We start from the raw sequence: 14263 nt of genomic DNA, 5'->3' as shown, positions 1-14263 counted from the left end.
ATGTTTCTTAGCATCTGCTGTTTTCACTTGGTGGGAAGTTGCTGTGAGAAAAGGTTATCTTGCTATTTATTCATGAAATGGAATCTTGTATTAAGTACTCAGTGTACTATAATCATGATTGAATATTTGTCTGCTGAAAGAGCCCCTCCAATTGAAATTCATCAACAAATGCAGATTGTTTATATTGATGACTGTGCTGACATGAGTACTGATCATTTGCCCTGGCCTTGGAGAAGGGTGGATGGATTTCCTCCAGTTCATATATATTATGTGCTGTCTGGATTGCCATCTTATAACTCTCTTGTATGGAAGGTATATTCTTTACTAATTTTTTAATAATTTGTTTTGTGGTGGTTGTTATTTTAATTTTGTGATCTGCCCAGAGTCAGTTGGAGCTGTATGGTATCAAAAATTGAATCAAATAAATGCATAACATACATCATTGGGTCAAAAAATATACTGTAAATATGGTGAACTAGAAAGAGCTGGTGTGTGCATATCATGCACAAAGTGGACAGCTTTTGCCAGCAACTAAGTTTCAGATGTGAAAGTTTAACTAATTAAGGACAATTGACAGATCATTCAAAGGGAAATAGCTGTCAAACTTGACATTTCACAGGAATGTGTGGGGTCCAATTATTGATGTTCTTCAAAATCAGAAAGTTTGAGCAAGGTAGGCTCCTCACAGACTAATGGTAGAGAAAGCTTTAAGAGTTGAAATTTGCCAGCAGTTGTTGTCATGCTACAAGAATGAAAGTGAGGAATTTCTTCAGAGCTTGATACCTGACAAAAAATGGGGCTCATTATGACCCAGAAATGCATCATCAATCTATACAATATATATTATCAGAAAATTTCACCTATGGGAATTCAAGAAAAGTCAAGATCTGGCAGATGGGGCTATTCACTTGGAATTCCTTAAACCTACCACCACTATTAACTCATAGTGCTACATTGCAACATTGAAAGCTTTGAAATAAACAGAATTTGGAAGCACACACACAAAAATTTGCTGCAATACACCTCACCAGTCAAGAGGCAATTGTGAAGTTGCATCTTATCATCTTATACCACCTGGCATGCAGTCCAGGATGGTGTCATAAAACTTCTATCTTTTCCAAAAATTTAGGAAATACTTTTGTGGGCATGCGGTGACTCAGAGAGGTTGAAGGAACTATCAGGACACAGTGGAAGAGAAAACATGTCGAGTTCTTTCATGATGGCTTTATCAAGTCAACATGTCGAGTTCTTTCATGATTGCTTATCATTGGCAGAAATGTATAGTAAACAGTGGGGATTATGTGAAGAAATAAATATAAGGTTACAAAATAGTTCATTTCAGGGATTATTTCCGTTTCATAAATTACTATTTAAACTAAATGTATGTCATGGTGGTTACTTTTAATTTGACTCCTATTGCAATCATTTACAACATGCCCTGATATAAGAGAACTAATTGTAGTGTGAATGCAGTGTATCCAAATGTGAAATATTGCACCAGTTTGTGAAAGCTAAGAAAGAAAAGGGGAAACTATGGGTTGTGGAGGGAAAAAAACCCTCATAAATCTAGGTATGTAATACGGTTTTAATCTTCACTGGCTCATTGCTCCATCCACCCAGCACCACGTCTTAACTCATTATTTGTACAATGGGACCACATATATTTAGAAAGTACTGCGAAAGCAACACACAGAGAGCCTCATCTATAAATATCCACGTGCACAGAGATGTAAAGATGATGCTGAAGCTGGGTAATCACATAAAGCAGCCTTCTGCAGGATGGAAATTAACATTCTCGCGTCATATAACTTATGTTCCCCCTGTGAAAGTGTTCCCTCTGCACCAATCTTCTCTGCATCCTTCTCCTTTAGTGTTCCCACCTACAGAAGAACAATCCATCAGCTAAAAAAAAAAAAAAAAAAAAAAGCTGGATGCACCAGGCACCATCCTGTAATTTCCCTTCAATAATAGATCACAAGAGGATTGGCTCAGTAGCCCTCTCCTACTCTTCCACATCCTCATTAGCTTTACTATACTTGTTCCATTTAGAAACCAAGTGTAAATTAATGGAGCACTAATCATGTGCAGAAAATATATTAATAGCCTGGATCCCCTCCCCATCCACAGCCACTTTTCCTCATACTGATCTAGGAAGGGGGAAAAAAACCCAGCCTGTACAATAAGGAATTAATAGGCTTATGAACCCATTAAGTAGAGTTATCCCAGGTGCATCTATTAAAAGAGATGCATAACTAAACTAGGAGTGAGTAAGCTAGGCAGATAAGGGAATTTCTTTTCTTTAAATTTGGTTGAATGAAAAAAAATATTTGCAAGAATTCCTAAAACAGCTGGGTTTTTACAGTGATATATAAGCATGTAATTACACTTACAGTACCATAAAATTATACTGTATATTTTCATTCAAGACCACTACATTGAGAGGAATTAAACCAAAATTCACCCAATCTGCTGAAGTCACACAGGACAGCTGCAATCAAGTTTGAAATATCAAGGCACAGAAATATTTTAACTTGGTACTCAAAAGTAGACAGGGTTAATTAGCGCAAGTCAGATTTGCCCTTAAAGGCATGATCTGAAGTCCAATCTCTATCAAGGAAGTCTGTCCTCTATTTCTCTAACCAAAATCATCACTTGATGCTCTTAAAAAAGAAGGAGGTTGATATAGCAAGCACTTAATGGGTTTTGAAATAAAGGAGCACAGACCAAAATGCAAAATTCATGTGGCAATACTGGATCCAAAATTATATCTTAGAATGTGTACTTTCTTTACAAAGGACATGGAGCTCTATTCAGAAAAAAGATATACACCAAGATTCTGAATTACTTAGCCCCCATTTTATATTCCCTTCCCATTTTCTACACATCTCCCTTGTCCTTGATGAAAATAGGCACCTCCACTCTATGAGATAACATGAAAAAACCCATGGAATATTTTACTACGAAACTTCAGATGACTTTACTCCGTATCTTCATAAGATAAAGATTATGTATGTAAGATAGACTCTTGAAGACACCAAAGATCTAAAACAATAGGTTGAACAAACATGTTGAACTTTCTTCCTGAAATCACTCCTGTGAATGAAGCTCCAACTCCCAGATCTATCTGAGTAAGAAAATATGGTCAGCAATTCAAAACATATAATTAAACCAGAGAGACCCAACACATTGTAAGTTATGTTCTTCCTTTCACCTGAGAAAGTTAAATATCAAACCCCAGCCTAATGGCACTTAAATTGATTTAAATACAAGTAGTCCTTGACTTATGACTACAGTTGGGACTAGAATTTCCACTGTTAAACCAGGTGGTTGTTAAATGATTATACTTGATTTTATGAACTCTCCCCCCAACAATGATTATTAAGTGAAGCACTGCAATTGTTAAGGGAATCGCAAAGTTAAGGAAATCTAGCTTCCCCTTATTGATTTTGCTTATTGGAAGCCATCTGGGAAGTTTGCAAATGGTGATCACGTGACCCTGGTTGCTGCAACCGTCATAAATACATATCAGTTGCCAAGCATCTGAATTTTGATAATGTGACCACAGGGATGCTCCAATGGTTGAAAGTCTCAGAACCAGGCATAAGTAACTTTTTCAATACCGCTTTAACTTGAAAAAGTCACTAAAAGGAATGTCTGTTAAGGAAGGGTCTTGTGATGTTTTACTTTACAACTGCGCTGCTTAGCAATGCAGTTGCTGGTCCCAAACTGCAGTTGTTAAGTGAAGAAGACTTGCGTTTTTTGCTCTTGATAAGATTGCAGTGGTAATCAGCAACTCAGAATGGCTGTTTAACTCAATCAAGATTAAAGTAAATACAGTTAACATGATTAATTTCCTTGTATTTAATCATTCTCTCTACACTCCGGTCACATTTGAAATTACAATTTGGTACGCAAATTTTGCATATACCCAAGGTTTTTAGGAGAAGAATGCACTCTGGGATCCCAGAGTGACACATTCCTTAAAGGAAGCGGAAAGCCGTGCTGCACAGCAGACTCTCCCTTTGTAACAGGGGATCTCTTGATGTAGGGTACCTGAAAGAGCTCAGAGTCATCTGTGCTGTACTGACTGGATTCTGTTTCAGAGTGCTCACACCACCACTGGAACTCGCTGAAGCAATTGGCTGAGTCAAAGTCATTGGTATCCAGCGGAGACAAATCAATCTCAGGGAAATCAGAGTAAAGGTGCTCCTCACCAGAGACTTCATACTATGAAGGAAAGAGGGGAAAAAAAAAAGAATAGTGAGTTTTGCAATATGTAGTGCCTGCCTGCAAATTCTTGATTACTTCATGGCAAATAATACACTTGCATTTGTGCAGCTGTATGTATATATACAAATGACAGCCCTAGAAAAACAAAGGTATTTCTAAGCAAGCTTTAAACAGAGATGAGCAATTTGTGGTATGCAAACTTTCAAAGACCTTTTCTGCATTTGCCAACTATGCTGCTACCCTTTTATCTAACTAGGCCAGTGATGGCTAACCTATGACACGCGTGTCACTCGTGACACGCTGAGGCACTTTGACTGACACGCCTGTTGGTGTGGGGAAAACCTGCACATTTAGAGGCTGCCTGTGCTCTGCTCCAATCTCTGCTCCCTGCTTGTTGCGTGGAGGTATGGTGTCACCGCTGCCGCGAGATCTTTGCAGCAGAGAACCAGTTTTAACCGCCATAAACTGAGGTTTGTCAGTTTCATTACCTCAGGAACGCTACAGGAGGAAAGGAGATCCATGAGGTTCACAGCCCTGTAAGGTGGCCTTCCGATCCCCACATCCTGCACCTGCAGCCCTGAGACCAGGGAGACGAGTTTCACAGCCCTGTGTGATCACCCCAGCCCAGTCCGTCATAAACCAAATTATTGATATTTCTTGAAGTGACACACGACCCGAGGAAGGCTACACTTTTTCCCAATTTTCGACACACCAAGCTGAAAAGGTTAGCCATCACTGAACTAGGCTGAGAAAGAGGATATGTGAGGACAAATACCTTACTACAACCTTTGAATTTACAAAAGCTTGTTATGAAACAGTGCATTTGGTCAATCCATGCTGCATATCATTTCTTCACTGCTAAAAGCAGTAGAGAAATCTTGTCTTAAAACTGATGTATGAGAGAGGTTTAATGTGCATATACAGTATATGTTGGGGAAAATACAGTATGTATTCATACATGTACAGCCTCCATCTCACATCTTGATATCATACGTGTTTCTTGGGGCTGAAAAGCACAACATGCAGTAGCGCAAGGACAACATATAATAGTGTTGATTTACCGAAACTGAATCACTCAGCTGCAATTAGAGCTTTTGAGAAGTTGCCTATAGTGTTAGACTTACTTTTCAGGCTGGAGGCATATGTTATATCCATAGGAGACACATATTGCTAATGCCTAAGTAATTGAGAAACCTGGTGATTTTGCAACTAAAAATATAATAACATAAAATATAGTCTAGGAATATTTTAGAGCAAATTTATGAGTAATGGGATAAAAAGAAAGAATTGTCATTTTTAAAAAAATCAAAACTCCCCCGTCACTTTGAATGCAAATTTAAATAGGCTAGCAATGTGCTGAATTAGGGCATTGCTACCACTTTAAAAAAAAATCATGGGGTTTCAGATTTTTTACTATAATTATGTTACCCTAGCTTATCTCCAGATTATTGACATTTAAATACATGGAAAAATGTGACTACTACTATCTGATTATATTTATTTACTTTAAATACATATGTAGATTATAATAAAAATTCTACAATAAACAAAATGTTTGGTACTAATATTTTCATTTAACTACTAATATTTCCATTTGGGAATAATGCTACAAGCTTGGGCAATTTTTTTCAAAATACATTAGTTTTGTATTTCCTACATGAGTATAATATTATGGAGATCCAAAATTTAACAATTCTTTGTTCTTAGAAATACATTCCCACTGTTTCCTAGTCTCAGGAGGCCGAAACTTCCTGAAAATAGTTCTGATGGTTTCTTTCTTTTTCAGGGAGAAAAAAAAAACAGAGGGAGGAGTTATTGGTGATAGATAGCATGACATTTTAGTCTGTTTAAAGTCTGTGTCTGCTCATGGAAACAGAGCCCCCTTCAATCACCTTTTAGCATAATCTTTCAGATTAAAAATGGCTTATTCCAATGTTACATTATGCATTAAAAAAATTACATGTCCCCCCCATCCAAAAAAAGAGTTACTCCTTAAGTGAAAAGAGAAATTGCAGCACTTGGCAATAAAAGATTCTGATCCTCTTTTTCCTGAGATATTTTTCAACTGGATGTTACAAAAAAAAATGTGATTTAAGAGTTGGCTCCATTTTTTAAAATGTCATCTGCTTTCATATCATTTTCAATGGTTAAGAATGTGAGCAAAAACAGCATTGATTTCATTGGCAGAATGTTAGATGCTTTGGATGGCTTTCAAGCTGAGAAGTGAGGAGGAGGAAGAGGGAAACTTAATTAAATAACATAAATAACAAATAGGAAACTCTCTTGACTACAAAGACATGTGTTAGAGTAGTCTTCTCCAAACTGATGTCTTCCAGATGTGTTGGACTAGAACTCCCAGTATAAACAAGGGAAAGTGAACTACTGCTCCAAAAAAACTATAGTTCCAGTGCATTTTTGGTTTCTTAAGAGAAACAATTCTAAAAGCCCAATGTTGTCCTAAAACAAGGGTGTCAAACTCTGGCCCAAGGGCCAGATGCATCATGCACTGGCCACCCCCACACCCAGTTTAGCAAAGGGGGGGAAGTTGTGATACATCACGTGACAACGTGTCATCACAAGTTTGACACCCCCCCCACCTTAAAAGAATAATAAGAGTTGCCATGAGGTAAAATGAGTGGCCAACAAATTTTACAAACAAACAGTCTTACCACAACAGTCAGGAAAAAGAGAAAATCTTAGAGGGTCCTCCAGGTAGTTACAGTAGTGCTTAAAAGTTGATAATCCCTTTTATTTTTTGATATTCCTGCAAAGATGACCTAAAATATTATTTGTTTTCCACACAAGTTCTAAAAGCAGATAAAGAGAATCCAATTAAAGAAATCAGTAAAAGACAGTGTATTTGTTCAATTACTGAGGGAAATGATTCAAGGCTACTAATGCTTGTATGCAAAAAGTATGTGAACCTCTAAGGATCAGTAGTTCATTTGAAAATTTAAATTGAGTTAGCTGTTTCAATCAGACATAATAAAGTTTATTTCTTTATTGAAAGAGTTGATCTTCACAACACAGGTATAAGGAACTAGGTTCTGAAAAACAGTTGTTGATGCTCACCAGGCTGGAAAAGGTTAGAAAACTATTTCCAAAATGTATGGTCTCCATTCATTCACTACCAGGCAAATTCTGCACAAATGGAGGCATTTCAACACCACTGTTATCCTCTCCTGGCAAAATTATATCAAGAGCAAAGTGTGCTATACACCAGGAGTCTCCCTGAACTCCAGGGTAACATCTAAGGAAATAAATGCCTCTGTTGCATTAGCAATTATCAGGGTTAACCAGATGGCTAAGCCAAAAGATTACTGGAAGAATAGAAAATGTAACTTTTTTACTTGAATGAAAAATGTTGCATTGATGAAAGATAATCACTGCATTCCACCATAAGATCTTATTCTGACTGTGAACATGATGGTAGCAGTGTCATGGTTTGGGCCTGATTTTCTGCCTATGCACCAGGATGACTTGCCATCACTGATGGAAGTATGAATTCTGAAACTTCAAAGATATGTATATATCCGAATGGTAGCTCAAGAGCTAGTGGCTCATACAGCAAAGCAAAACCAACAAGACCCAAGCTCTATGAGCAAAAAATGGCCAAAGCAGAAGAAAATTAATATTTTGGAATGGTCAAGTCAAAGTCCTGACCTTAATCCTATAAAAATGTTATGGAAGATCCTGAAGTGGGCAGCTCAAGCAATGAAGCACATCAATGCCTCTGAATTAAAGTTGATATGTAAGGAGGAATAGGCTGAAATTCCTTCAAGCTGATGTGCAGGGTTGATCAACTGTTATTGGGAAATATTTCAATGCATTTATTGTTGGCCAAGGAAGGCACTCTAGTTACTGAAAGCAAAGATTTACATATTTTTGCTGCACATGACGACATAACTTTGGATAATTTTCCTCAATAAATAAATGAACAAATATAATGTTTGGGGCTCATCTGTTTAATTGGGTTCTCTTTATCCAGTTTTAGGACTTGTGTGGAAAAAAAGATCTGTTTTAGGTCATATTTATGCAAAAACATTGAAATTTCAAAATGGTTCATAAAGTTTTAAATAGCTCTTTGTAGGTCCAGTTGGAACAGAAGCATGGAAGCATTTGAAGTTCATGATTTTGGTTCAGTACATAAAAATTGTATCCATTGTCTCTGGCTTTTATTTTTTTAGCTTTTCTTTTCCTCCTGTTGACCTTTCGCCCCAAAGTTCCATCCTTCACCTAAATGTAGCTTTGCCACATTAAAGGTATTAGAAGGCAATCCCTTCAAACTTCAATATTTCCTTGTCCCTGGTGACAATCTCTTTGTACAGAAACAAGTTCCTCTAGACACCTATTCAATAAAGGCTCTAACAATCCATTGTAATTTTTCCTTCTCCTCAAACCTAGCCAAAACACAAGAATAATAGAGCAAAATCAATGGCTGGCGCACATAAGGCAATTTACGCTCTAAGAACTGAGCTAAAAATATCCAGTCAATCACAGAGAGCAGCTGAGACCCAGCCCTACTTCTACTACATTCTCAAGGCATACACAATTGCATTAATGTTCAATACAAAGCAAGTAACCAAGGGCAGAGTAATGCTGCACTGCACCATTAATGTTAAGCTTATGATAAGTCATGGGTTATGTTGGAGGTTTCTACCTTTGAAGATTCAGAATGAAGAGAAAGCAGGGAGAGGAGAACTGTTTTAATGTTAAGGCCTGCCTAAATAATGGTTTATGCAAACTTGTGCTTTATAGCACTGCTTATTTGATTCTGGGGGAGAAATGATCATTTTAAAATTATATTAAGCCAGCTATATAGAGTGGTCTCTTTACATAGTTATGTGTAGCTTTATTGCTAATTGTTAAAGTAATTTTCATCTCTCCAAGGGGAAATCTGGATCCCCAAACCCTCATTCTAATTCAGTTCGCTAGTCCATATTGAAAAATGATGTCCAATTCTTATTTCAACAGTGAAGCTCTCTTGTTCACAGCAAATATTTTATAGTACTCCTTCCACATTGAAGTCACATTCAGTGACTTCAACAAGGAAGGTTCAGCATTTGGCTTTTTAAAATCCAGCAAGTAATCTGCATTCTTTGTTTCTGTAATAATCAGTAGTAGCATTTAAATCACTGGCCAATATTCATGAACACACACACGCACACAATATTCTAAACCAGTGAGAATGCAAATGTACTTATTTTGTACTGCCTAATCATAACACAAGATCAAGTGAGCATATGAAAAACCAACTGCTTTGAATTTTTCCAAGCATCTCTAAAAAAACAATCAATTTTCATAGTTGCAGAAATGCAAGAGACAGAATACAATTCTTCTCATCAGTATTCTTGTTTCTCTTATCTAGGGAAACCTTAGATTACAGTTGGCTTCTTGCAAAAAAAATAGGATTGTCACCATTTTCCAATTTAGATTGGAATACAGTTGTGTTCCATAACTGTAAACTATTAGTCCTCTTCTTCTCTATGAATATCAAAGGCATTTGGTCACAAGATTATGAAGGAAGATCTTAGAGAAAGAAGGAAAACTGAAGACAAATAAAAACTGAAAGCAGTATGGAAAAAAGTTGCACCTGAACTCTGCCCAGTACAGTAGAGATAATCACCAAAATGAATACTTATCTGATTAAAATAGCCTTGATGTCTCACCACTCGTTCCTCATCAATGAACTCAAGGGTAATTTCAGAAGCTGTCTAACACACTGAAGATTAGGGGAGCAGCATTGCAAACCGAGTAAGAAAAGCAGCTTAGCTTGCTCTTGTGCTTTAACAGAGCCTCAATATGAAAGAAATTGAATTGAATTGCAATTGAATCTTTTTTACAACATAGAAGTAAATACCATAATACTGAACAAAGCAACATAATTTCTCATTATCATGAATCTATCACAGTTTAAAGGAAAATTTATTTGTATTCTTGTTATAACATAAGGCACGTGTGCAACAATCTTGCACAGAGATTGTAGGATTTGCCAGCAAACCAACTGGTGTCTGGGCCTACTCACTGTCACTCTCTTGAATTGTTGGTCCACACCCCCTAAGAGAAACATCAGGAACATTTTTTTTTCTATTTGGTTTCTGCTCTTCTTTTTTATCAACATTTAAGGGAGAAAAGCTCATGCTATTTGAGCACTATATCAGTACGCATATAGTACAACTTGTGCAAGACTAGAGACCAGGGGTGGGATACAACAGGGTTAACTACCGGTTCGGGATTTATGAGCTTTTCTGCACACTGTGAGCCGCACACCTGTAAATCGTCACCAGCATGCTGTGTGCAGAGACGCAGCCTTTGAAACAGCCCTCTTTTCCTGCTTTTTTAACTGCAGCTGTGCCTCGTTCGGCAGCTGAAGTTGAAAAATCAGGAAATAAAGATCAGGTAAGACCCCGGGTGGGCAGGTGGGCAAAAACATCAGCAGACATAGAACTGGTTCTATGTCTGTTGCTCTTCAGAGCTATCGGTTCTACAGAGGTGGACAGAACCGGTAGAAACCCACCCCTGCTAGAGTGCACCTCTGCACTCCGTTTGATCAAGAAAGGTTAGCAAAATATTGGATATACTTTAGAATTCAGCATTATGAAATGAAATAAGAATGACAAGAATATGATTCATAATCTGTATTTCCAGGAACATCTGATCCATAACCTCCTTAAAAGAATTGTTAGCATTTTACACTTTATCTTCAATCATTCATGCAACATCTTACTTTCCCCCAAGTTCTATTTTTCCCTCAAGAAGTCCTCAGAAAGCAGAATTTTCCTTGCAATGTTGCCAACAAAGAGCAATATAATGCCAAAAATAACTAAACTCTTTTTCCCTAAAAAGAAAAGAAAAGAAAAGAAAGAGCTGCAGCCAGTTTTTGACTTATAATGAAGGGCAAGATAAGCACTTAATCCTTCATTAGGAAATTAATGTATACAGTAAGAATTCAAAAGTGGTCCCACTGTGGTACTTAAGACCATTTTTCTTCTATCCATCTGTCTGTCTGTCTGTCCAGCCGTCCGTCCATCCATCCATCAGTCTGTCCGTCCATCCTCCATCCATCCATCCATCCATCCATCCATCCATCCATCCATCCATCCATCCATCCATCCATCCATCCATCCACAATCTACCTATCTAATTTTATTTTAGAATACTGTAGAGGACATATGTGCTGGTTTAGAAGATACCATACTGATATATGATGTTTGCTTTTTCTAATGAACCACTAAAATGTGGCAGAATATAAATTTAATACATAAATAATATATTTTCATATACACTGCTATTATTTTATATGTATGAAGACTTCTACAACTATGTGAGTTCTTCAGTTGTCTTTGATATGTCACAAGAGAAGAAATCCTAAATTGCACTCACGAGGCACAGCTGACACTAGCACTTAGGATGTCCTTTGATAATCTCTACAGTCATGATGCGTTCTCACTGCCAACAGAATTCGATATAAATAAACTCCTGCAATCCAATGCCTCTTTGGGCTACTGCATGCTGAGATCAGCTGCAAGATTCAGCTGGTGTCCTGGCAATGCCATGTTGTTTAAGTCCAGTATACAATCACCTGGGAAATAAAAAAAACAGTATTCTTTGCTATTGACTATAAGAATGCACCCATCCAAAGTCAACAGAAGCAACTGTCTGTTCCGCTAATGTTGAACACAATAATTTGAGTGTTTGGTTTTCAGTAATTTAGTAGCATAATTCATAACTACAATAGAATTAGTTCTTTAAATTTGGCAATCTAGATTAACAAATTCAAACTTAATCATAATCTTAGCCCTGTCCTACAAGACAGTAAGGTAAAGGTTCCCCTTCACACATATGTGTTAGTCGTTTCCGGCTCTAGGGGGTGGTGTTCATCTCTATTACAAAGCCAAAGAGCCAGTGCTGTCTGAAGATGTCTCCATGGTCATGTGGCCGGCCTGACTAAATGCCAAAGGCACTCAGAACACTGTTACCTTCCCACCAAACTGGTCCCTATTTCTACTTGCATTTTTACATGGTTTAGGTTGGTAGAAGCTGGGACAAGTAATGGGAGCTCACTCTGTTACGCGGTGTTAGGGATTTGAACTGCCAAACTGCCGACCTTTCTGATCGACAAGCTCAGCATCTTAGCCACTGAGCCACCACGTCCCTCACAGGACAGTAGCCATGTTTTACTGCATGCATTTCCTGACTATCCTCATTCTGTATAACCATTTGTGTTTCCTCTCTATTGCTTTGAACATCATTTTTTAAAAAGGAAATTAGGTTGCTGTCACTGATATGACCTAGTTCATGTAAAGGATAAATCATGAATCATGTTCCATCAGTGTTAGACTAATGGCCCCAGGCTCAGGAATCTTCTACAAGACAGTGCTGAGCCTTATTCACCTGTAATAACAGCCAGGAACTGGACTAGGTATATTCTAGCAGTAAAGTATATTTTGTTTCTGAGTACAGTTTTCTTCCTTCAGTGCTTTAACAATGCGATGAAATACACATCTTTGGTCACATGCCTTGGAAGAACAAACACTTAACAAAAAGCATTTAACAAAAAGCAGAATAAGTGAATTTATTTCTGATTTTTCTTTTTATCTAGAGACATATAGGTGGATGGTACAGGACTCTACTCTGGAAGAGTCTGCACTTGGAATGTATCTTGAGTGGTCCACTGTTCATCATTTCCTTTTAACTGCTTGTGAAAGAAGTGAACTTTGTTCTAATTTTACTCAGGAGATTGCAAGAAAAGCATCCACTGGGCCTTGGAAAGCGGCCAGAATAATGGTTGGGAATTCTGAACCATCTTTCATTCTAGACATTTCATTCATGTGCACTGGAGCAAACAAACAAACAAACAAAAAAATACCCAGCCTGGGAGTTCAGTAAAATCAGATCACCCCTGCCTTTTTCTTTTTAATCTTTTAAGAAAACCTAAATGACATTTGCTGGATTCGATCCTCATGCCACTCTTCTTTGGAAAGGGGACAGAAAATGAAAAACATCCAGGAGCTGAAATCATGAGATCAGCATGGTTTATAAATATTTTAGTAAATGTTAATTCTCTCAAAATCATTTCAAAAGATCTCAGATAATCAGGTTTAAAAAAATCTTACATAGTTAGACTGGAGAGGTATGTTAGTAAAAGTAATTTATTCTTGCATAAATAAGTCAACAATCAAATAGTATACAGTACACAGCTTCCTCTGCAAAAGAACAGGGAATGAAAGAGTGCTTTTCTACTACAATGCCATGGAGATAGATTTCAAATATAATTGAAATTTTATGTACTAATGTGGTGTTGTTGAATCCCTATCAGGAACAGCCCGGCATTGGATTTGTTTTTGTCAAATGGCAAATCTAGCCATGATAAAAATATTCTAAGCCTTAAATTGTGATTTATTAATGGAGTCACAAAGACATCTACATTTCTGTCTGTTTGTACAGCAGTTGATCTTCAATGAAGTCATCACAATATTATCATAAAGCCTTTCTTTAAACATGCATTTCCTGTAACTGATAAACAGTCATGAAAATTGTTGATTAAATTAAAGAAAAAATAATCAAGAAATTGATCTGTGAGAGCAGTCTACCGTGAGAGCCATAGTAGACAGGCAGACAATGTCTAGCTAGATGTAGCACTGAAATTACAATTCTTTTTTGAGATTTCTGACATGAGGAACAAGATCTGAATAGAAAATGCAAAATGTACTGGCTTGCTCTTGGGAAGTTTTCTTTCTGAATTTTCTGGTAATGTCTGACTTTAATATAGGCTAGTGGATGACATCTTAATAGATGCAAAACAACCCTTGTGAATTTTAGGATTGGATCAGAAAAATGAAGCTCTGCCCACGAGAGGTTTTGTGTGAGAAAGATGAAAGGTTGTATTGATCCTTGCTCTAAATTGGTAACACTCTTAACTCTCAGAGTTACTTTGAAATCCAATGCACTCCGCTAACACACAGTCATCCTCAATGACAGACAGACAGCTAGATAATTACAGAAGTGAAATTTTTTCATGTATGTCTATCCC

General features: G+C 37.2%; 1 protein-coding gene across 4 annotated transcripts in view; it reads right to left on the bottom strand.

Annotated features, from left to right (window-relative positions):
• PPARGC1B (PPARG coactivator 1 beta) overlaps window positions 1-14263 on the bottom strand; it is a 136547-nt gene that overhangs the window by 33584 nt on the left and 88700 nt on the right. For all 4 annotated transcript variants that reach the window (XM_087955470.1, XM_026688466.2, XM_087955469.1 and 1 more), the window contains exon 2: window positions 4054-4227. In XM_087955470.1, coding sequence (XP_087811596.1) covers window positions 4054-4227 — 174 coding nt within the window. The remainder of the gene's footprint in view (window positions 1-4053; window positions 4228-14263) is intronic.

Source organism: Notechis scutatus, chromosome 2 (assembly GCF_049901735.1).
Source record: "Notechis scutatus isolate UNSWTSFEM ecotype Mainland chromosome 2, rNotScu1.2, whole genome shotgun sequence".
Classification (NCBI taxonomy): Eukaryota; Metazoa; Chordata; class Lepidosauria; order Squamata; family Elapidae; genus Notechis; species Notechis scutatus.
The sequence above is the reverse complement of the archived record's forward strand: the minus strand, read 5'-3'. Positions and strand labels throughout refer to the sequence as shown.